At 47.5% G+C, this 22317-nt stretch overlaps 1 protein-coding gene across 1 annotated transcript in view; it reads right to left on the bottom strand.

Annotated features, from left to right (window-relative positions):
- Itga9 (integrin subunit alpha 9) overlaps positions 1–22317 on the bottom strand; it is a 279440-nt gene that overhangs the window by 35851 nt on the left and 221272 nt on the right. The window contains exons 22-23 of the mRNA XM_037208241.1: positions 21969–22077; positions 14508–14615 (exon numbers count right to left, since the gene is read on the bottom strand). Coding sequence (XP_037064136.1) covers positions 14508–14615; positions 21969–22077 — 217 coding nt within the window. The remainder of the gene's footprint in view (positions 1–14507; positions 14616–21968; positions 22078–22317) is intronic.

Here is a 22317-nt window from a genome sequence, read left to right as displayed (position 1 = left end):
CCCCACTGTGCTCATGATCAACAGCCTCATCTTTCACTGGCCGAGGGCCCTGTGACCTCTGCTCCTTGCTCACCTCTGCCCACTCATTCTCATACTTTCCCAGACTGCTCCAGGCCAAACGCTTCCCATGACAGGGCTGTTCCTCAGCAGGACCCCTGGGAGTCAGGGGAGGTCCATGGCTACTGGAATTTGTACAAAGGAACTTACCAAACCCACAACTGGGGACCAGAGGACATGGGGCACATTGTGGAGGCTGGATTCTGCTGAGGCAGTTATTCAGGGCTCTCTGTTGTTATCTATCCCTCAAAACCCTGACTCCAAAGAAAACATGGTGTAAGCTGAAACCAGGAGATGGTAATGATGCAGGAGACTTAAGAGCCCATGCTGTGGAGGCCAAGAAGACATGGCTATCATGTGGTGGGACAGTCATCCTGCCATGGGTCTTTGGAGGAGCCTGGGGAGGAAATCCAGGGAGAAAGGAAGAGCAAAACCTGAAGGTGCACACAATAGCCTTGAGTTCAGCCTGGGACAAGCATCAGATAAAGGCAGGAGAGTTGGCCTGAGTAGAGGACTCCTGCTGTGGTGTGAAAGTGCCCTGCACATTCACAGGTTGATGTACCTGGAGATGAGACCTCAGAGAGGTCACAGAATTAATCCATTCAAGTACAGTGGGGCTGGTGGGTCATCATGAGATTGCTGTCTCTATCTATCATCTATCTATCTATCTATCTATCTATCTATCTATCTATCTATCTATCTATCTATCTATCTATTTTTGAATGGTCTCACTATGTAGCCCTGACTGGCCTAAAACTCACTATGTAGCCCAGGCTGGCCTTGAACTCACAGAGATCTACCTGCCTCTGCTTCCTGAGTGCTGGGATTGAGGTTGTGCACCATGTATGCTAAGACAGCTGTCATGACACATGACCCCTCACCATCATTACTCTGTAACAAGAAGCCCGCAGGGGCCAGCACTGCACCCCTGGACTTTGTAGCTTCCTAAACCATCTGCCACACAAACCTCTGTTCTTTATGTTGTTTTCCACCTTGCACAACAAAGCAAGGGCCTTGTAAGCAAATCTCAGGAGTAGGATGGTTCTGTAGAAGGATGCGGGAGCCAGGGGAGGCTCTGACCCAAAGGGGAGAACGTGTGGTCTGAGGTGTGTGGATTAACTCGCCTCAGCACCAAGGAGTCAAGTCCACTCAAGCCTGTAGAATACACTTCTTTTTCTTTCCTTTCTTTCTTTGTTTCTTCAGAGCTCTGGCTGGCTTGGAACTCACGATGCAGACCAGCCTAGCCTTGAACTCACAAAGGTCCACCTGCTCCTGCCTCCCGAGTGTGCACCAACACAGCTCTTAACCGTGCATCTGAGCCCCGGATGGCCCTTTGTGTCAGCGTTAGCCCACTCTCCCGATCACACCCCGGCTGGCTGGGGTGTCACCGAGAAGGCCATCACAGTGTGCCTGCCCCACACCTCTGGTGCACGGTCAGTGATAGGCGAGTGGAAGCCTGAAGGAACTGAGCATCACGCAAGAGCCCTGCTTGGAGTCACCCTCAGTGCAGCAGGGGGAAGTGGACCTAAAGGTAGCCGAAAGCTGCTTCGAGGAAGCAGCCCAGGAACATGTGTCTCCTGTTACCTCACGCCTGTCAGCCGACACTCTGCTCCCTGTGACTTCCCGGGCCACTTTTCTGTGTCAGATTACATAACCACAGCTCATGGCGACTGGGTAAACATGACCAGCCCCACGACTGAACTGCTGGGCCTCTCTGAATGCTCTGGATTCTCACGCCCTTTGAGATGGGAAGCCCGGGGAATGTTTTGAATGCCAGCTGTGCTAATTCAATTACCAACTACCTACTCTGGGCATGGAGATCTCAGAAGACATGGTGACCCCATCCATCAGGAAGGGCTTACTTGCTCCATAGTGGTTGTGGTGACACTCATTTTAGGAGTCACTAAAATGCCTGAGAAATTGGTTAATTACACCTGACCTCACATAAACGAGCCAATTGCATTCTGTTCCATTCAGCAAAAAGTAAACTACGTTTATATTCTTGTCTCTCATTTATATCTTGTATTAAATTACATTGCTGTGAATGACTGCCAGGTGTTTCTTGGCATTGCCTGACGAACAGTAAAAGACATTATTTTCCTAACACAGCCTAAGATTTGCATGCTCAGTGTCCACTTCAAGCCTAATGGTACCGCAGACGCAGAGAATCAGACACTCAAAATCACCCCTGCTTTGTTCTGCCTTTCCAGCTGTGACCGGGTGGCTTAATGCAAGGCCAGAGACCGAAATAACAGCTGTGGTGAGTTCCTGATTGTGAATGCACCCAGCTTTATGTTACCTATGTCTTCAAAGGTTGAGAACACAGCTTCTGAGTGTCAACGTCCCACCATTCAAAGGCAATGGGGTGCTTAGCCGTGGATTCTTACACTTTCGTGGAAGACTCCTTACATATCAGTTTGGCATGTGATTTTGTATATGTGTGCATGTACACATTCCTATACATGTACATGTGTGTCATTGTGTGTGTGTGTGTGTGTGTGTGTGTGTGTGTGTGTGTATGCATATACTCCTCCAGAGGTCAAGGTCATTTCTTCACCTTATTCTTCCGAGACCTGGTTTCTCAGTGAATCTGGAGCTCTCTGGTTCAACTAGAGTAATTGGCCAACATGTCCAAGGGATTCTCTTGTCTCTGCCTACCCAGTTCTGGGTTACTGCTGCACAGTGCCATGCCTGCTGGGAGGCTGAACTCAGTCTCTCATGCCTCTGGGCCTAGCACTTTCCTGGTGGAACCACATCTCCAGCCCCGAGTTCTGGTCTTCCTGATATTTATTTCTACATGTAGCTAGAAGTTCCAACACACAATCAGAATTCCAAAGAGGGAAGCTGCTCCCATCATCACAAGCTCTAAGAGGTAAGCGGGCAGGAAGCTCTAGCTTTGGTTGGCTTCACCCCCCAGTGCTCCAGACCCTTATCAACAAGGACCTCAAACACATAGTTTTGTTGTTAAAATGGAAAGGAGAAACAAAGGCATGTGACAGTTGTCCACAGTAACAGCCCACTTGAAATCTGCAATGTTGGGGACAGAACAGGACCCCCAGAATAGTCTAGTGACCTTTAATCCTAGAAAGAAGAAGAGTGTAAGCTTATTATACTTATTCATTCAGGTGTGTGGCCTGGCAGCAAGAGCCTTTATCAGCTTCCTGGCCCAAGAGAGTAAATTTAAAACCCTGAAAATGTTGTAACTTTGACTTCTAATAGAACGCCATTTTCTAAAGAAAATACTTTTCTTTTTAGTTTCTTGATGCCCAAAGGCCACCTCACTGGGGAAAGCTGTGTTCTGTCTGTAAGGTTAGGAGGTGACTGAGAGCAGAGAAGACACAGAAAAGGAACGAAGCCATCGCCGCGTCCGAGAGAGAACAGCCTCTCCGGGTACCTGCCATCTCTTACGCTTCAGAGGAATGCCTTTTATCTCCACCGGCTTTGGGGCTGGTTAGCGCAATGCTTTCACCCTCAGTCCTGTGGTGACTCTTTGAGGGTGATGAGCCAACATGCTGGAGAGTCAAGAGTGCAGGCCACACCAGGTTCCCCATAAAAGAGAATTCATTTACATGTAATCAGAGAAAGGTGGGCCCCAGAGGAGGCCCGTTTCACAAGCACGGGATGGCCTTTACTGGAGTTAAAGTGATACAGATGGGAAGTAGCTTTAGAGATGAGGTGATACAGAAGAATTTCCAGATGTGGCTGGATTGTCTGCAGTGAGAGATCAGGCGTAAATGCGTTATCTGAGCACTTGACACACAGGTCAGAAATGCTCGCCTTCCACAGACAATGAGACACTCTGGAAGCAGGACGGTCTGCTGATTTGGATAATGAATGACCCCATCACCCTCACCCCACCCCCACCCACCGGGACACAACACAGACCTTGGAATTGTATTAGTTTGTTTAAATCCCAGTTTTAGCTCTTGGATCCCTCGACAGTAAAGAACAAAGTCCACGTCCAGCCAGCTTTGGAGCATTCACTCTGCACCTGTCAGGCACATTATCTGATGATTCCCCTTCTCTCAGAAGCTCTGTAAGCATCTCCTGGGTGCCGTCTCCCGTCATGCTCTAGCAAACGTTTTAGAGGCTCTTCAGAGGTGTGTGCACACCACATCGGCGGCAGCGGCCAGGGAAACTGGTAACTGCTGCACTGAGTCTCGGGTTTCAAGGAGCTCAGGGCAGTCTAAGGTGTGCCTCAGCTCTAACGGCCAGGAAATTAAAGAGGAGGCAAAGGTGGGTCCCCAACGGCCAGGAGACCATTACTTCTCGGGGACTGGTAATGCCAAGGCAATTCCTTTTGGTCAGAAGGAATTTGGGGTGCATGTGAGAAAGCCATTCCCCATTTTTTTTTGTGTGTGTGTGTGTGCTTCTGAGGCACACTCAATTAGACCTCAGCAGGTTAAATGAGAACCATGTGTTTCTCGGCAGTGGCTGATGAGCTCTGTTTATCCTCAGTGAAATTTCTGTTACGGACTTCTTAATAACCCATCCTGCCCGCACCAGCAAGGCTGGGGGTCACGTTTGTTTTAAGGGATGAAGGGAAATTGACTGTTTAATTACCTACTTTTAAGGCCTATTCATGTTGGGAACCAGAAAACACAAGCCACCTAAGCGGCAGCATGCCAGCCGGCCTGCCTGATGCCAGGGAGGTGTCACGGCAGCTGGAAGCACAGGGCATCTAGGCTCCCTGGGAAGGACAGGCACCTCAGGTCAGCAGGGGAATGGCACTGCTGGCTTGATTTATTTCTGATGTCCACACAGTTCAAAGGTCAGCTTCTGGCCTGTACCATGTGCCGGACTGGCTCTAGTCCCCACCTTCCAGAGTGTGTGAGTGGAGCAGACACACTGTAGGGACACACACTTTGCCTTCCAGCCAGACTCACATAGACCGAGTGCCCAAAAATGCAACTAGCACTCTAGAATTCAATCAATCATCTCTAACTATTGCTTCAGAATTCAAGCAAACATTTCCCTTCTTTAAAGTATGTGGCTCCTGCTGAGAAAAAAAAAATTAAACCTTATCTTGACCTATTTCTGAAACTTGGCTATGTGACTCACATCTGTACATGTACATAAAGAAGAAAAAGAGAAAAAAAAGTGGTTTAGGGCCACAGACAAGATCAGCCGATATGTAAGGGGGATTATGAGGAAATAGGACTACATAACAACTGTCCCCAGGCTTGTGGTTATAAGCGTTCATCAGGGTAAGGGGGTCAAACAGATTTGAAAATGGCACCTTCCTTTTGATGCTGAGACTGAAGTTAAGGCAACTTCTGCTGGTGGCTGAGTGGAACTTTCCAAAATGGCTCTATTTGGGGATTCCCAGTGAATACACAGTTCTCAGATTTTTAGGACAATATGGAATACCCTCTAGACCAGTGGTTCTCAACCTTCCATATGCCGTGGGCCTTTAGTACAGTTCCTCATGGTGACCCCAACCATAAAATTACTTTTGTTGCTACTTCATAACTGTAACTTTGCTACTGTTATGAATCATAATATAAATATCTGATATGCAGGATATCTGATAGGTGACCCCTGTGGGGGTCGAGATTTACAGGTTGAGAGTTGCTGCTGTAGATATATTGTGGAGTGTATTGACAGCTAAGGGTCTATCTCGCAAGTCCACAGCAGAAAAATTATGTCTGGTGGTGGTGTAGCTGTTGTGGGCAGTTGTGGTAGTTTGAAAGATGATGACCCCCAAAAGGAGTGGCACTATTAGGAGGTGTGGCTTTGCTGGAGTAGGTGTGGTCTTGTTGGAGGAAGTATGCCATTATGGAGGTGGGCTTTGATGTCTCATGTATATTCAAGATACTACCCAGTGTCTAAGAACACTTCCTGTTGCCTGCAAGATGTAGAACTCTCAACTACTTCTCCAGCACCATGTCTGCCTGCACACCATCATGTTCCACCATGATGATAATGGACTGAACCTCTGAACTGTAAGTGAGCCACCCCAATTAAATATTTTCCTTTATAAGAGTTGCCGTGGTCATGGTGTCTCTTCACAGCAATAGAAATCCAAACTAAGACAGAAACAAACTCTTCTATTTTTCTGAGCTCACTCTTTAATCCAGACACCAAATGTGGACACACACAGAAAACAGGGCCATATCCTTTATTCTCATGATGTTTTGAATCTTCTGAGAGAAGACAGATAAACAAATATATTTTAGTGAGTGATAAAGACTGTGAAGAAAATACCACGGTGAAACGGAACCAAGAGTGGGGTTCACAGCACTGGGGTCATGCCAGGTGAGACTCCTTGAGAGGGCAGGCTCTCCACTCAGCCCTGCCTTCTGAAGCACTGTCTACATGAAAACCCGGGAAGGTTTGATGAAGGAGAGGACCTAGGAATCGGATCTGGAGGGATGAGTGGAAGGGAGAAGCTGTGAGCAAGGACAGGGGCCCCGGGAAGCACACAGCATCTTGCTCAGCAGCCTCAGTGGTTCAGTATGCTGGAATGTGAGTCAGAAGGAAGTTAGGGTAGGGTAGTGAAGAATATGGCCAAAACGATTGGGGTGTGTGTGGGGTTTCAGACCTTGTGGCTGAGACAATACTATCTCCTTGTTGATGTGTTGGTGTGCGTGTGTGCGCGCGTGCGTGCGTGCATGTGTGCGTGTGCGTGTGTGTGTGTGAAGGCCAGAGGCTGATGTTACATGTCTTTCTCAATCATTCTCCACCTTATTTTCTTGAGACACAGTCTCTGACTGGATTTCTTACTGGAACTGTCCATTGAGGCTGGACTGGCTGGCAAGGCCCAGGGATCCTCTGGCCTCCCCAGAGCTTGAATGACGGGGGTCTATCACTGGACCCTCCTCCTTTCTGATCTTTTTCCAGAGACCCTCAAGGGTCACAGAATCACACAGAGAAGCAATCGGGACTGGATGAGTGGATGAAGTTCTCCAACTGCCAAGCTGCTTCTCACCACTGGAGCAAAGACGGCCCATGATGAGGACAGATGGAATAATAAAAAGCAGTCTATGTTGCTGAGTTTTGAATTTTTATTTTTGGAGCCCGTGGGGAAAACAAAGACAGTGCCCTAGGATAGGAGAGAGAGAGAAAATAACTCTAATCTTTTTTTTTTTTTTTTTTTGGAAAAGAAGGGGGAAGAATGATTAGGCAATAGCTCCACTTCCCTAAGAGAAGGAATGAGGCAAGTGTTTTCCATTTTAGCTAAGAAAAGGTCAGGAGGGAAATGAGAGCGCGAGAGACGGAGGCTAGTCATAACAGTGGGATTTGAGGGATGCGGGGGCGGCTTAGCAGAGAGAGCTAGCTGGAAATACGCTTCTGTCACACTGAAAAGACATCTTGGCTGCATTCTGCCCAAAGACAGAGGGCTAGATCAGTAATTCCCAAAGCCACTCTGGGCCAGTAAATCCCTCTCCCACTGCTGGGGAGAGGACTCTAAGCCTAGAGTTCTCCCTAGAAGGGACCTCTCACCTAGAGAGCAAGTCTGGCACAGGGCAAGCCATTGGATTCCTCCAGAAGAAAGCGGGGAGGGGGGAGGGCGGAACGGCGGGCGGAAGCAGCGTGGGTTCACGATGGGGTACAGTAGCGGAGATTAAAACAGAAACGTGAGTTCCTCAGGTTTGTTTTGGGTTATCTGCTGACTTGCTTTAGAGCACCAGGCTTGGCTCGTGTACAAGCTGAACCTCAGCCTCCAGGAAGCCTGCTGCAGGGAGACTTCTTGTTGCAGTTAGCATTCAAGAATAACTAAACCGTAAAACCCAGGCCATTTCTCTCGTGAAAAACATCATTTTAAACATCAGTGTCACTGTGGACAGCCACTGCCGGAGGAACAAGTGACTCAAGGGGCAATAAAGAACTCCCCAGAGCGAACACTATACTAATGAGTACACATACAGACTTCCGTCCAATGTGAACACCATGTCAGGGCCTTGAGGGGATGGGGCTGGCACTTTCAAGGAGAAAAATCTTACCAAGTAAGGACAAGGCAGAGAGATCACCCCACAGACATGGCAAGGCCATGGTGCAGAAAGATCTACTACACATCCTCCCAGGGTTGCTTAGTCACCTAGCTGACAGGAGGAGTCACAGAGACCTTGCTGATGGCCACTCTGCTGTTCCTCCTGACTGTCCTCTGCCTCCTTCATTTTTCTTCATAGCATTTAGCACCAAGTGATGTGCTTGCCTTATTTCTGGCTTCCCTCCCAGAAGGTGAGCTAGATGAGGGCTGGGGACCATTACAGCTCTGTCTTTTAGTCTCTGTAGCAACCCAGACCTTGACACGTACTGGGTATAAAGTACTTGTTGAGTGAAAGGACTTGGCCTTAAAAAAAATATTTTCCTGACAGTCTAATTCAGCAACACCTGTCATTACTGTGTGACAGACAGGGAAACGGGGGCACATAAGCAGAAATACCATACTGTGGACCGGGATTCTCAAACAGGGATGTGCACATGAACAATGCAGGGATCTTGTTCAAGTGTAGATTTGGAGTCAGAAGTCCAGATGTATTTATACAGGTCTGTCTTCTAGATGGTGTCACTGCAGCTGCAGCTGGGCGACATCACGACAGACAGACAGAGTGACGTCATGAGGCCTTGCAGGTGGCCCTGCAGTCCAGTGGGCGGGAGTGAATACCAACCCAGGTTCTTATAAACTCAGACCTTGGGTATCCCTTTAACTCTTCTGTGCTGTTACTGCCTCACCAAGTTACGTAATCAGACCAACTTGTCCTGGTACTTGATACAGCGGCTCTGTACTGCATTTCTCTGTGACATGTTTATTTCTCTCTCTCTCTCTCTCTCTCTCTCTCTCTCTCTCTCTCTCTCTCTCTCTCTCTCTCTCTCTCTCTGTGCATGTGTAGGCCAGAGGCTGACTTTGGGTACTGTTCTCATTAGCTTTAGCTGTCAACTTAGAATCTCCTAGGAAGAAAACCCCAGTGAGGAATTTTCTAGATCAGGTTGGCCTGTGGGCATGCCTACAAGGAATTTTCTTGATTGCATTAATTGAAGCGGGAAGACTCACCCTAAATGTGGACAGCACAGTTTCACGGCCTGGGCCCCGGACTAATAAAAGTGAAGAAAGCCAGACGGCCCCAAGCACAAGCAAGTGAGCATGTGTTTAGTCTCTCTGCCCTTGACTGTGGACACGATGACTTAAGTTCCTGTCTTGACTTCCCTGCAATAACAGTCTGTAACTTGGAACTGTGAGCCTAATAGGCCCTTCCTTCCCTACATTGCTTCTTGTCAAGAGGTTTTATGAAAAGCAGCCGAGAAGCATCTAGCACAGGTGTCTTCCTCTGTCCCTCCCTACCTCATTGTTTGAGACAGGCTCTCTCCCTCCACTGTGAGCTTCCTAACTGGCGACACTGGCTGCCCAGCTAGTCCCAGGGACCCTCCTGAATCCTCACCCCAGTATTAGGATTGAGATACATGCTGCTGCACCAGCGTCTACGTGGACGCTGGGGATGAACTCAGGTCCCCATGCTTGCGTGGCAATCACTTTGCTGCTGAGCCGTCTGCCCAGCTTGTGCTAAGTTCCTAATAACATACATTTAGTATCATTATCTCACCTCTAATAGCCCTGCCAGAACCCAAATGGAGTGGATGGTGCTTTCATTCACTTTGCTGGAATAGGAAGGGACTATGATAATGCTGAAACCATGACCATCCACTCTTAGAAAGTCAAACAAACCTTTAGCTGAGTAGATTACAGTCTCTTGGAACAGACTCCTGGCCGGGGGGCTGTTAGGCTTATATTTAAAGTTTGACAGTCTCTCTTCCTGTCTTTCATACTTGCAGTATTCATGGGCATATTCATGATTCTTCATCTGGGCCAACAATGCATCAAGTCTTTTGGTCTTTGTCAGCTCAAAGATTAAAACCTCATTTTTAGCTTTCAATGCTCTGAATTCAAGGGAGGTTGACCATGCTTATTTGCCACTTAAACTTCTGTGAATTTTCTGTCTAGCCCCACCCATTTTTATCATTTTTGCTTTTTCCTTGTTATTTTGAAAAATAAGAAAGAAATCACTTCCCTATTAACAATGTTGCAAATATCTCTCCCCAAATACCTCTGGGCTTTGTTAATGAAGTATCCTGATGCTACAAAAGGTTAATGTTTTTATAGATTCCTATCTGTGGTGGTGGTTTGAATGAGAAATGTCTCCCATAGGTTGTGGTATTTGAACACTTAGCTCCCAGTTCGAGGTGCCATTTGGGAAAATGGTGCAGCCGTGTTGGAGGAAGTGCATCATGGGGGGCGGCTGGCTGGCTTGGCCAGCTCGAACCTCGCCCACTCCAGTTCTCTCTCTAGTTTGAAGATGTGAAATGCCAGCTCCTGCTCCCCCGCCTGCTGCTGCCGGGCCTTCCCTGCCATTATGGACACTGAAACCCTAACAGATTCTCTCTTCCTTAAGTTGCCTTTGGCCATTTTATCACAGCAACAGAAAAGTGACTGACATCTGCCAATCTTTTCTTTGGGATTTGTCACTGCCTCAGAAGATGGGCTTCCCATCCAAAGATTATGAAAATGTTCAGTACTTTTCATGCTTAAAAAAAGAGAAAGCAACCATATAGCTCGAATTCATCTTTTCATCTGCAATCGTACGGGGTTTTTGTGATTTCTTCCCAAATGGATAGCCAGCTCTCTTTACATTGTTTACTAAGTGGTTTTTATACAACTTCCACCTTTGGGACCTACCTTTTTTTCCCCCGTCCCTTCTTCATATCTTCTTCCTTCTGCAGCCTCAGGGGTATGCAAGCCTCCCAGAAAGAACACAGGGTCTTGGAGGCTTTGACAATGGGTACCCCTAAGAGGAGCAAGTGTGGCTAGCACTAAGCTAACTGTCCTCATTGGCTTTCCTTGTCAACTAGATACAGCCTAGAGTCATCTGAGGAGGGCGTCTCAGCTGGGGGTTGTCAGCCTATGGAGGACCATCCTGGTTAGTAACTCACGGAAGAGCAGCCCACTGTGAGCAGCACCGTTCCATGAATGGTGATCCCGGGCTGTATAAGAAAGCCAACTAAGTATGAACCCAGGAGGGAGCGAGCCAGCAAGCAGCATGCCTCCACGGTTTCTATGTCAAGGTCCTTGTTTGACTTCCTGTCCTGATTTCCCTCAATGTGCACTGTGACCTGGAAGTATAAGCCAAATAAATCTTTCCTTATCCAAGTTACTTTTGGTCAGAGTGTTTTATCACAGCAACAGAAAGAAAACTAGAACACTATCCAAGTGCCCTGAATGAAATCCCAGTTCCATTCAGAGTCCCAGAAGGACACGGTAGGAGCGTCACGACCTTCACCAGTCACACCTGATCTGGGATCTGAGTGGTCTCAGGTCCCATAGAGCAGGAGGGGGATGGGGCCAGTCACTACCTTCACTTCCGGAAAGCATGGGCCCTGAGACCAAGGATGAGCACCAGGCCTCTGAGACAAGTCTGGGATCCTTGCCTGTAGCTGCAGCACATCACCCATGTGACTCTGCTCTCAGTCCCTCAGCACTCGGCCATCCAGTGCGGGCTCTTCACAGGAACACAGGGACTCAACACCTGCTGGTGGGAGTTTGATTTCCTATCTCATGCTAATGTTCACGGCTGGCCTATTCACCGGAGTTGGCCACTGGGAATTCTGTGACTGACCACACTCTAAATGCTGTTTTGAAAAATCCTAAGGGTTTGGTTCTAAGAACTCAAAACCCAGAATTTATCCAGCTCCTCTTTCTTCTTGGGAGTTTCAGGGTCACCAGCTCGACTCACAGATAAGTCATTCTGAAAACCCTTGGGAAAACCTCACACAAATCTGCGGACCATAGGCCGGAAAAGAGGAAAAGAGGACATGTGGTTCTGAGATGCCTTTGCTGTCCAAGTGACTTAAGTGCTCTGCTTGGTCCACAGTAACTTCTGCTCACGGCTCGGAGTTTGTGTTTCACTATAACATTGTGTGCTCCGTGAGAACACTGTTCTTCCAGACACTGAGGACAAGGCAGGGCATTGGCTGCTACAGTTAAGGAGAGGGAGGGGGCAGTTCACTGGGAGAACAAGTACTTTGCATGTACAAGGCCCTGGGTCCAGTCCTCAGCACTAAAAGTAAAAAGCAAGAAGACAGAAGTGTGCACTTGGCCAAGCTCAAGCTAAGGTCAGACCATGTCACCCCGTTGGTTCACGGCAGTCGAGGACTGTCCTTCTGCCAGTTCAGCAGGGCCCACAGACAAGGACGTAGCACAGGACACACGTGGATTAGTATGAGGCAAACAAGGAACTCAGTAGGCAACTCGGGGACCAGGGCTTGCTCTACACTTAACACTCACATGGCTTTAGTCTTGGGTCCACATGACCCAGGAGGACACCAATGCCAGAACCCATGACTGCATCGCACAACGCTTCCCAGACCTCCGCCCTGTGGGCAGTGTCCTTTCAACTCCAGACTTCAGTGTGTCACAGGCCATGGGCTTGCTGCCCTGCCTTACAAACCATGTATGGGGAGACCATCTCTCTGGCTGTCTGTCTGTCCCTCCCGTGCTTTCCTGACCCTCTCAGTCCAGCCTGCATGTGCTCTCCTGTGTGGTGTTCCCTGAGTTCTGTGCCTCCATCCTTTCCAGGGAGTCAGAGAGAGGTGCTTGCCTCACAGTCCATCTCCCAGGAGATGAAACCATCTCTTAAACAATCAGAAGTCAAGTCACTGGGCAGAGGGGTCCTGTTGAGACTGTTTTCAGTATCTCCCCGAGTTCACTTTTAGAGTCAGTGACTGCTTTAGCATGTGGAATTGTTCTCACGGTCCACATGTATCTTCTGAACATCCATAATATAGTCTGAGCACTGCACTAGGTCCCAGGGAGAGAGTGTGTGATACACACACAAACAGAAATCCCCATCCTATGTTATAGGGAACAGACGTGAGACAGTTTAAGTGGCCTAATAAGAAAACAGACACCAGCTTGGTGACAGGACAGAATGTGAGTAGGGAAGAGGGATGAGGAGCGTCAAGACAGAGGCTGAAGGAGGGTCTCAATGACAAGGTGACATGTGAAGTCCCTGGAGGAGGAGGCTGTGTGGCTATCTGAGGGAAGAGCACCCCAGTGGATGGAAGATGAAGGCTGAATTCTGGAGGTGGGAGATCCCCTGCAAGGAGGCTGGACAAGGGGGGTGGGGACAAGTGACAGGCGACAGAGCACGGGGGACAGCAGAGCTGCCGGAAGAGGCTACAGGGAAAAGAGGCCACGGGAGGTTTCACACAGAGGAGTGCCAGGACCCACACATGGGCACATACGCTGGATGGCCTGACGGAGCCCAGGGCAAAGCCAGGGGCACTAGGGAGGGGCCATACACAACCCGAGTGACCGATGACAGCATTTGGACCAGGGCTTTGGGAGCCAAGGTACAAACGCACTAACACTGGGATTTTTAGGAAGGGGCACAGGTTAGGTTTGCTGATGTGCTGGATGTGAAGTATATGAGAAAAGGCATTTAGGATGATCCAAGGCTTTTGACCTGGGCTCTAAAGGACAGGGTGGCTGTTTGTCGAGATAGAGGCCTGAAAGATGCCATGGTGTCAATGTGGTTTGCTCTCTCCAAAACACACACTGGCGTTTAATCTCCTGTGCTCAAAGGTGGGGCCTTTGGTGGCTGACCGGGTTAGGTGACATCCAGGATGTAGGGGCTGTGATTGAATGCTGGTGTCTATGTAAGAGGAGGAACAGAGACCAGTGAAACATCACCGAGACGTCTGTTAGGCACAGAGGTAGGTGGTTGGTAAGCCTGTAATTCCTGGAAGGGATCTGGGCTGGGCAGAAATTGGTGGTGTCATCAGCATAGGCTAGACTTTGGTCCATGAGTCTGGCTTAGACCCCAGGTTAGGAGTGTAGAATAAAGGAGGCTGAGCCCTTGAAGCTGGGGAGGTGAGAAGAAAGTCAATGGGAAGAGGAAGCTGGGTGAAAAGCCTTGGAGTCAAGGAGTATGTTTTAGGCAGGCGGGCAGCAATGCCCACACACGGCTTATCAAGCGTCCCTTGAGACAAAGTCGGCTACAGGTAGGTGATACAGGATCAGGTGGCCTCCCAGTCGGCACAGGACCTTGCGCTGCAGCCCCATCATGCATTTATCTTACCCACTGATCTGTAATCCCTGAGTGCCAGTGTTCCTTTGAGAATCTTTACAGATGCTGAGGCTCTTCTCAGAGAAAGGCATTCACACATATGAGACTGCAGATAGTCTTTGGGAGTTCCCAGAGGTACTGGAAGTCACCCTGGAGGATGAATTTATAACTGTCCCCACCTCAGCCCTTCCAAGGTCTTATGACATCAACTAAATTGTCTCAACATAGAAATTCATGTCTTTCTTTGGGCTTCCTCTGGTGCGTCTCCAAAAGTGTGAAATCAGAGTTTTTTTCCTGAGTCTTGTGAGTAGATGCCAGTGTGGAACACATATTTCAAACAGGCAGCTCAAAGCTGAAAGCAATATAGGAAGCAAATGGAGGACTCACCACCATCTCCTGGACCTGAAACATCTCTGCGCCACCAGGTGACAGCCGACTGGGGAAGGAGACGCTGACAGATGCCCCAGGGAGGGTACTCGGACCCGTGTTGTAGACCTGTGGGTTGGAGCACACAGCACGTGTCAGGAAGACAATGGTCCCTCATGTCATGGCATGCATCTTGTGCCCTAAGGGTCTCTGAAACAGACACAGAAGCTCTAGGACTCAGATCTAGGATGTGACTTAATTTTATTTTTTAAGATATGCTTTCAATTGAAATAGAACTACATCATTTGGATCTGACTTTAATTAAAATGGAATACTAAATAATGGGGGAATTCTAACAAAATTGAACATTTTCTTGCCCTCTTCTTACTAAAAATCATCTTTAATTTTTACAAACCTAGAAATCTATTCGCAGATGATAGTTGGTGGGAATGCAGATATAAAAAAAAAGTTCAGGGGTTTTCACTCTCTAGAATAACATCAGAATGATCTATGGGGCTTGCTCAAACACAGATGGGTGGTGTGGAGAGAGCTGCACCCAGTTTCTGATGTAGTTGGTCTGAGTGGGGGTAGTACACCTACATTTCCCAGGAGACACTGCACCCAGGAATATCTCTTAGGTCCAGTGGCCTGGTCCAAACTCTTTTTCTTTTCAGTTTGAGATAATGATGACCTTCAGTGACCATGGGGCTGTCCCTACATGAAGTGATCTGATTTCTACAAAGGGCTGTTGCATGTGCTATCCAGGTCACCCTGCTGACAGTGTGATGACATCTGTGTATCTCTTCTTGAGCTCAGTGTCTGATCTTGTCAAGCTTGACCCCCTTCTCTTCTCGCTCCTCTCCATTTTCACCACAAAGCCAAGCAAGGAGGGGACAGGGAGAAGCCACAAAGAGACCAAGGAGGGTGAAGTAACGAAGGAGAGAATGTAAATTAACCCCCTGGTAGCAATAGAGGACGAGGAGGAACTCAGAAAATGGGTACATTTGTAAGAACAGAACATAGAGTAATGGTTACTTGGGTGAGACAGATATTTTATTACTCAGGTGAGCACATTGTAACAATCACAAGTGGGGCTGGAACCTACACACTGTAACAGAGTAACAAAGACTGGACTGCAAAGTTTCTTCTGACATGTTTATTGAATGTTTTAACCCACTGTTATGATCTGTTGCTCAAGAGAAGATTCCCTCCATAAGATTATCATAACAGACAACATACCCAAGAGCTCTGATGGGAAGGTCTCTTACACCATTCAATAAAACTGTGAATGCAGAGGAAATGTTCCCTAAGGAAATGAAAAGTGCTACTGCAGTGAACACATGAATAACTATGCAAACAGGCTGGGAACAGACATGTACTTTTGAGATGTATCGGGAGACTGATGTTTTCATGTTTGTTAACAGTGCTCAGTCTGCACCTCCATGGATGGAGGACTGATTTTGACATTCAAGTCATACTGCTTCAGGATTATATTCCATTAGGGTGTAGCTGCTCTAGACTGATTCCTTTGGTGATCCTTCCTTCCTGTCCTCATTGCTGTGATAAATTAGTCTTTTAGAAACAAATTGAGAGAGGGGGGTTATTTTAGTTCATGATTTCAAGTTAGAGCACACCATCTCAGAAAAGTAAAGGGGCAGGGACTTGGAAGAAGCTAGTCATTACCACATCTATAGGCATGACCCTTTAAAGGCCAGTTAACAAATGTATGCAAACTGGTACTCAGCTCCTTTTCTCTACTCTCACACAATCAAGGATCCTCTGCCTAGGGAATGGTGTCACCCACAGTGGGCAGGTCTTCCACATCACTTAACAAAATGAAGATAATCTCCCACAGACATGTTCAATGGCCAACCTACTATAGACAATCACTCACTGAGACTCAGTTCCCAGGTTATTCTAAGATTGTGTCTAGTTAATAATTAAACCAATCATCACAAGTCCAGGGAACATACACTGAAAACCAAGAGTTCGTAATTGAGAACATTCATGATCAGTGGTGGCAAGTCAGATATCAGTGTGATGGGTGTTTGGATGGAGTTGATTCCAATTCTTATGGATGACTTTGAGGCGTCTGAGACTTCAGGGGAGTCACTATGGATATGAGGTGACTGACGGGACAGTCTAGGGGTGGGGCCTGAAGATATGAACAAGTTCAGCCATCTTATAACAAAACTTTAATGGATGGGGAGTTGTCTCGTACGTTAAAGAAACTGATTTCTTGAGATGGGATGTACTCCTGGCAAAGACGCTGTGAAGCTGCTGAAATGACCATGGAGGATTAGGAACATGTTGTGAACTCAGCTGACAAGGTGCTGGCAGGTACCCGAAGACCTACTCCAATTTCACAAGTATTTCTACTGTAGGTACAACATTAAGCAGCATCCTATTCTATCAAGAACTTTTCATGAGGGCAAGAGCCAGCTGATGCAGCAGATGTCCCTGTTATCTTAATTTCAGGAATTTCAACCAATGATACCACAGTCTTCACAACTAACAGCAGGTCAGTCGGCAACCATCCTCACTGGGGCAGCACCTTCCCCAGCAACAATATTAAAACGTACTGAGGCTCAGATGACCATTGGTGTTTTCACCAATAAAGTACACTTAGGATGTATTTGCTGTGTTTCTGGACATTCAGTGTCCCACAATATAGTATAATATAGTTTTTATATTAAAAAATTGTACAGCTTGCTTTGCTGGGTTTTTTGCTTGATTGCAGGGGTCTGGAGCCAAACCTGCAGTTATTTTCAAGGTATGTCTGTATAGCCAGTGACTGAGAGCTGTGGATTTTTTTTAGCTGATGGAAATATTCCAAATTTAGTTTGTAAGGAAACAAAACTCTACAACGTTCTAAAAGTCATTGAACTGCATGCTTTAAACAGATGAACTTTAAGAACTGTGTCTGTAAAGATTTTTTTTAAGTAAAAAAAGATGAATGAAGCTAACAGATTTGTTTTCTTTAGTTTTGTTTTGAGAAAGGGTCTCTCTCTATGAAAGCTGAGTCTGCCTTGGAACTCAGTATGTGGGTCAAGCAGTCCTTGAATTCACGATCCTTCTGCCTCTGCCTCCCAAAGGCTAGGACTGTAGGCCTGTACTACCATGCTAAGCTGCAATTTTAATTTATCAATTAAAAAAAATGAGAATGAGATGGGTGGGCGAGAGACAAAAGAATGAAACCTTGCCTGGCAGCCTGGCAGCCTTCAGGGATTCAGCATATCTCTGTCGCTGAGGCTAGAGAGGCAGAGCTAGTAACTAACAAACCGCCACAGCCTGTGCATCCCCACACTGAAGGAGTGGGCTCTAGCTTTCCCCTAGACAGCCAGGTCTCAGGTTCTTTGTCACAATAGGTAGTTCTGCTTCAGCGAACAGATTAAAAAAAAAGAGAGAGATAATGCTGGGCATTGGTGGCGCACGCCTTTAATCCCAGCACTCAGGAGGCAGAGGCAGGCAGATCTCTGTGAGTTCGAGGCCAGCCTGGTCTAGAGAGTGAGTTCCAGGAAAGTCTCCAAAGCCACAGAGAAAACTTGTCTTGAAAAAACCGGGGTGGGGGGGCGGGGGCGGGGGAGACTGGATGAGAGATTGTTGTCAGCTTTAGATTCCCAAAGAACAGCATTTACAACAACGGCCTTCCAACACAAGGAAAGGAAAGAGTATCCAGCACAACTGAAACAACTCATTTCAAGGACAACTCAAGAGCTCAGAATTGCAGAGACCCCTCCTGCCACCATTGAAAGTGTGGAGGGTGAGCATAAGGGATAAGCCGTTCTGCTCACACGCCTTTACTTGTCAGAGGCAGCTTGTATTATCAGACTTCCCAGAACTTACGAGGCAGAGGCAGGAGAGTTACCAGTTCTAGGCAAACTTGGGTCACATAGTGAGACCTGATCTCAAAAAACAATAAAGCAGTCAGGTGTGGCGCATGCCTTTAACCCCAGCATCATGAGGCAGAGACAGGTGGATCTGTGTGAGTTCCAGGTGAGACAGGGCTCCATGGTAAGGTTCTGTGTGAAAAAACCCAATGAACTGAAGCAACCTTAACATCCGCGTTTGTGTGGAGCCGTGTGCATGACACCTGCAATTTATTTCCACACAATTCTTCAGGTGAGGGAAACATTTTGACTACTCCTGATGAGAGAGTCAAACCAAATGAAGCCAAACCAGACCACAAACAATCACTACTAACGGTCGACGAACTTCCGTGTCTCTGTTGGAAAAACCAAGCACAAAAGCCCAGAAATCCACCCAGACAGAATTTCTGCTTTCTCCCAGCTCTGCCTGCAGAGGAGTCTTTTAGCTCCTGTGTATCTTGATGAATGACCGACCTACTAATAAAAGGCACAGAAAGACCCCTCCTTGGGCCGGTCTTGTTTTTGCTTCAGAGTGATACTGCTGGAATATGGAAATGCTTAAGAGATTTCTCCATATTCCTTCCCTCTCTCCACATCAGCCCCCACTTTTGGCCATTATCACTACTGATCTGAGTGACCTTCCGGCACACAACTGTGATAACAATGGTTGTACCAGAAAAACGAGTCAGTAGATAAGGTTCCAGGAAGGCTTTGTTCCGTGGGAAGGTCTCTTTTCCAATCTGCAGCTCAGGCCCCAGTTTACAGTTCACTGATGTTTTATCTAAGGACCATGCCAATCACTCACTCCCCAGGGCCACAGTCTTCAGCGGGGTTCTTTGCTTTAGGTCACATGTGAAATAAGCTGTGTTCCTAGACACAGAACTTTAAGCTCCTTTAAAAGCACCTTCAGAGATCTAATTGGAAGAATAAGCTGCATTCTTTCAGAATCTATCCAACCATCCATCCATCATTCATGTTCTTCTATCCTCTAAGCAGGCACTAATATTCAGTATCTACTATAAATCTGGTATTTTCTGTAGCTAGCATTCCTCTTGCCTTTTTCAATCCTCAGGATTTTTTTTTTTTTTTATGACACTGTCTGGGTCATTTGAACCTTTCTAAATAATTCTCTTGTCTGTATCTTGTATTTCAGGAGAAGAAAGGATGTAAATCACAAACATAAAGTAAATCTACCTGGTGTTTGCTTCCTATCCAGCTGAGAGACGCAGAGGGAAACAAACCGGTCTCTGAGCGGTGCTTTTGGAACCTGGAGGCGCGACCACGGCTGCCACTCCTCAGTCCCCACAGTGAACCCTGAATCTCTTTCCTGGTCTCCTCCGTAAATCAAGGGCAGGGTGACAGCTGGGCTTAGCTAGACGAGGACGCATCCTCTCTAAGCTGGAAACATGTGTTATCCATCTCGGTTTCAGGGTCCTCCCGGCCCAGAGGACACTCTGGGTGGAGGAAGATTATTGTCTGTGAGCCCCAGACTACTTTAGCTTCATCCTCTGGGCCCTCACCACATCATTATTTGTTACCCCTTAGGTCCACTTAGGAGGAACCACAGATGAGGAAAATCATTGTAATTGAGCCCCAGTAGTGACTCTCACATAGGGAGACCATCCTCTCCATGCAGGAGGATGGGCGGGCGGGGGAAGCATCAGGAGGCAGAACCCAGGACTGTGGGATGTGGTCTTCACTCAGCAAGAGAGGTCATTTCTTTTTGCCTTTTCCAGTTAATGCCCTGGTCAGTCCTGGCCCAGGCTTGCCTCACCTAGTTCTGGAACCATACTGCACATCCTTTCTCCCAGGGGCTGAATTTCTCTGCACTTGCCCCTTAAAGGACACAGACTAGTCAATGCGGAGGTCCCTCTGGAGTCACACCCACATACTCTCATACTGTTAGAATACATATGATCAAAGCAAAAACCAGTGAACTAGACCTGACAGACCAAATCTGGCCCAGTGCTTACTCTTGTACAGTGTGCATCTAAGAACAGTTTTATCATTAAATTTCTGGGGGAAAAATCAGGGTAACATTCCATGGTACATAAAAGATACATGCAAAGTAAACCTTGGTGCACAGCAGAAGCATCAACATCTATCCTCGTGACTACCTGCTAGCTACAGCCCACAGCTCAACAGGTGCCACCAAGGCTGTGTGGCCCACAAGGCCTCCAGTGGTTACTTTCTGGATCTTTCAGAAAAGGTCTGCAACCTCCAAGAGAAGGACCAACAGTCTTCTGCTGTCTACAGACCATACAGCCAGTAGACCTGTGGAGCTTGTGCTTGGGAAGCCTAGTCAGTCCAGGCTCAGTGAGCGGCCAGTGCACTTCCTAAGGTGCATGGGCTCACAGGGTTTTGCTCTCAGAAAACTGAACTTCTAAAGGTTGCTCCCCACAGGGACTTCAACGGAGTCACCACGAAAGTCCTGGATGCTCTCCGAAAGCCCTTAAGGTGGGGGATTATGGCAAGTAGAAGCCTTCCTGACAAAACTCTTGTTCTCTGGCAGCGGTTCTCAACCTGAGGGTTGCAACCACTACAGGAGTCACACATCAGATATCCTGCATATCAGGATGCACGTTATGATTCATAATAGTAGCAGAATTACAATTATGAAGTAGCAATGAAAATAATTTTATGGGGGCTGGAGAGGTGTCTCAGAGGTTAAGAGCACTGCTTGCTCTTCCAAAGGTCCTGAGTTCAATTCCCAGTAACCACATGGTGGCTCACAACCATCTGTAATGAGATCTGATACCCTCTTCTGGCCTGCAGAAATATGTGCAGACAGAACACTGTATACGTAATAAATAAATCTTAAAAAAAAAAAGAAAATAATTTTATGGTTGGGAGTCACCACAGCATGAGGAACTGTATTAAAGAGTCACAGCGGGGGCTGAAGAGATGGCTCAGCTGTTAAGAGCACTGGCTGCTCTTCCAAAGGTCATGAGTTCAATTCCCAGCAACCACATGGTGGCTCATGACCATCTATAATGAGATCTGGTGCCCTCTTCTGGCCTGCAGGCATACATGCAGGCAGAACACTGTATATGTAATAAATAAATCTTTGAAGCCAGGCGGTGGTGGCGCATGCCTTTAATCCCAGCACTCAGGAGGCAGAGCCAGGCGGATCTCTGTGAGTTCGAGGCCAGCTTGGTCTACCAAGTGAGTTCCAGGAAAGGCGCAAAGCTACACAGAGAAACCCTGTCTCGAAAAAACAAAACAAAACAAAACAAAACAAAAAAAGAGTCACAGCGTTAGGGAGGTTGGGAACCTGCTCTTTGGTGTGGCCGTTCTAAATCTGGAAAAGCACAGAGGCCTGCAGGTTTATTGTTCCCTCCCTTTCTCTCTCTCTCTCTCTCTCTCTCTCTCTCTCTCTCTCTCTCTCTCCCTCTCCCTCTCTCTCTCCCTCTCTCTTTTTCTCCTTCTCCCTCTCTCTCTCTCCCCCCTCTCCCTCTCTCCCCCCTTCTCCATATTTCTCTCTATCTCCATATCTCTGTCCCCTCAATACCCCATACCAGAAAAAGACCGCAACAGTTCCCTCTGGAAAAAAAAAAAAAAAAAAAAGCTGAAAGTTGGCCCTTCCGTCAGGGACACGTCGTGGGGTGGGTACCTGGAGAGTGATGTTGAGGGGTTGGAAATGGCACGCCTGGTCATCCAGCTGAACGAAGTTGGATGCATCCACAGACTCGCCATACACAAAGGAGGTTGGGGACACGATTCTGAAAGAGGAAAGCACAACCTCTGTCATTCTACCTGAGGTCAGGCCCCTGGTCCCCGCCGGGCTGGGAGCTCAAACATCACCTCTCTTACCCGCGTCTCCCACCCATTTTCTTCCCTGCTGGGTGGTCACTTCTCTCTCCTGCAAGTAGACACAGCTGGCCCATGGCTTCCTAATGGACATTCTAGCATGTCTTCTAGCCTTAGGCCATACTAATAAGCTCCATAAATGTTATATACTG

The sequence above is a fragment of the Peromyscus leucopus genome, chromosome 7 (genome assembly GCF_004664715.2).
Source record: "Peromyscus leucopus breed LL Stock chromosome 7, UCI_PerLeu_2.1, whole genome shotgun sequence".
NCBI lineage: Eukaryota > Metazoa > Chordata > Mammalia > Rodentia > Cricetidae > Peromyscus > Peromyscus leucopus.
The sequence above is the reverse complement of the archived record's forward strand: the minus strand, read 5'-3'. Positions and strand labels throughout refer to the sequence as shown.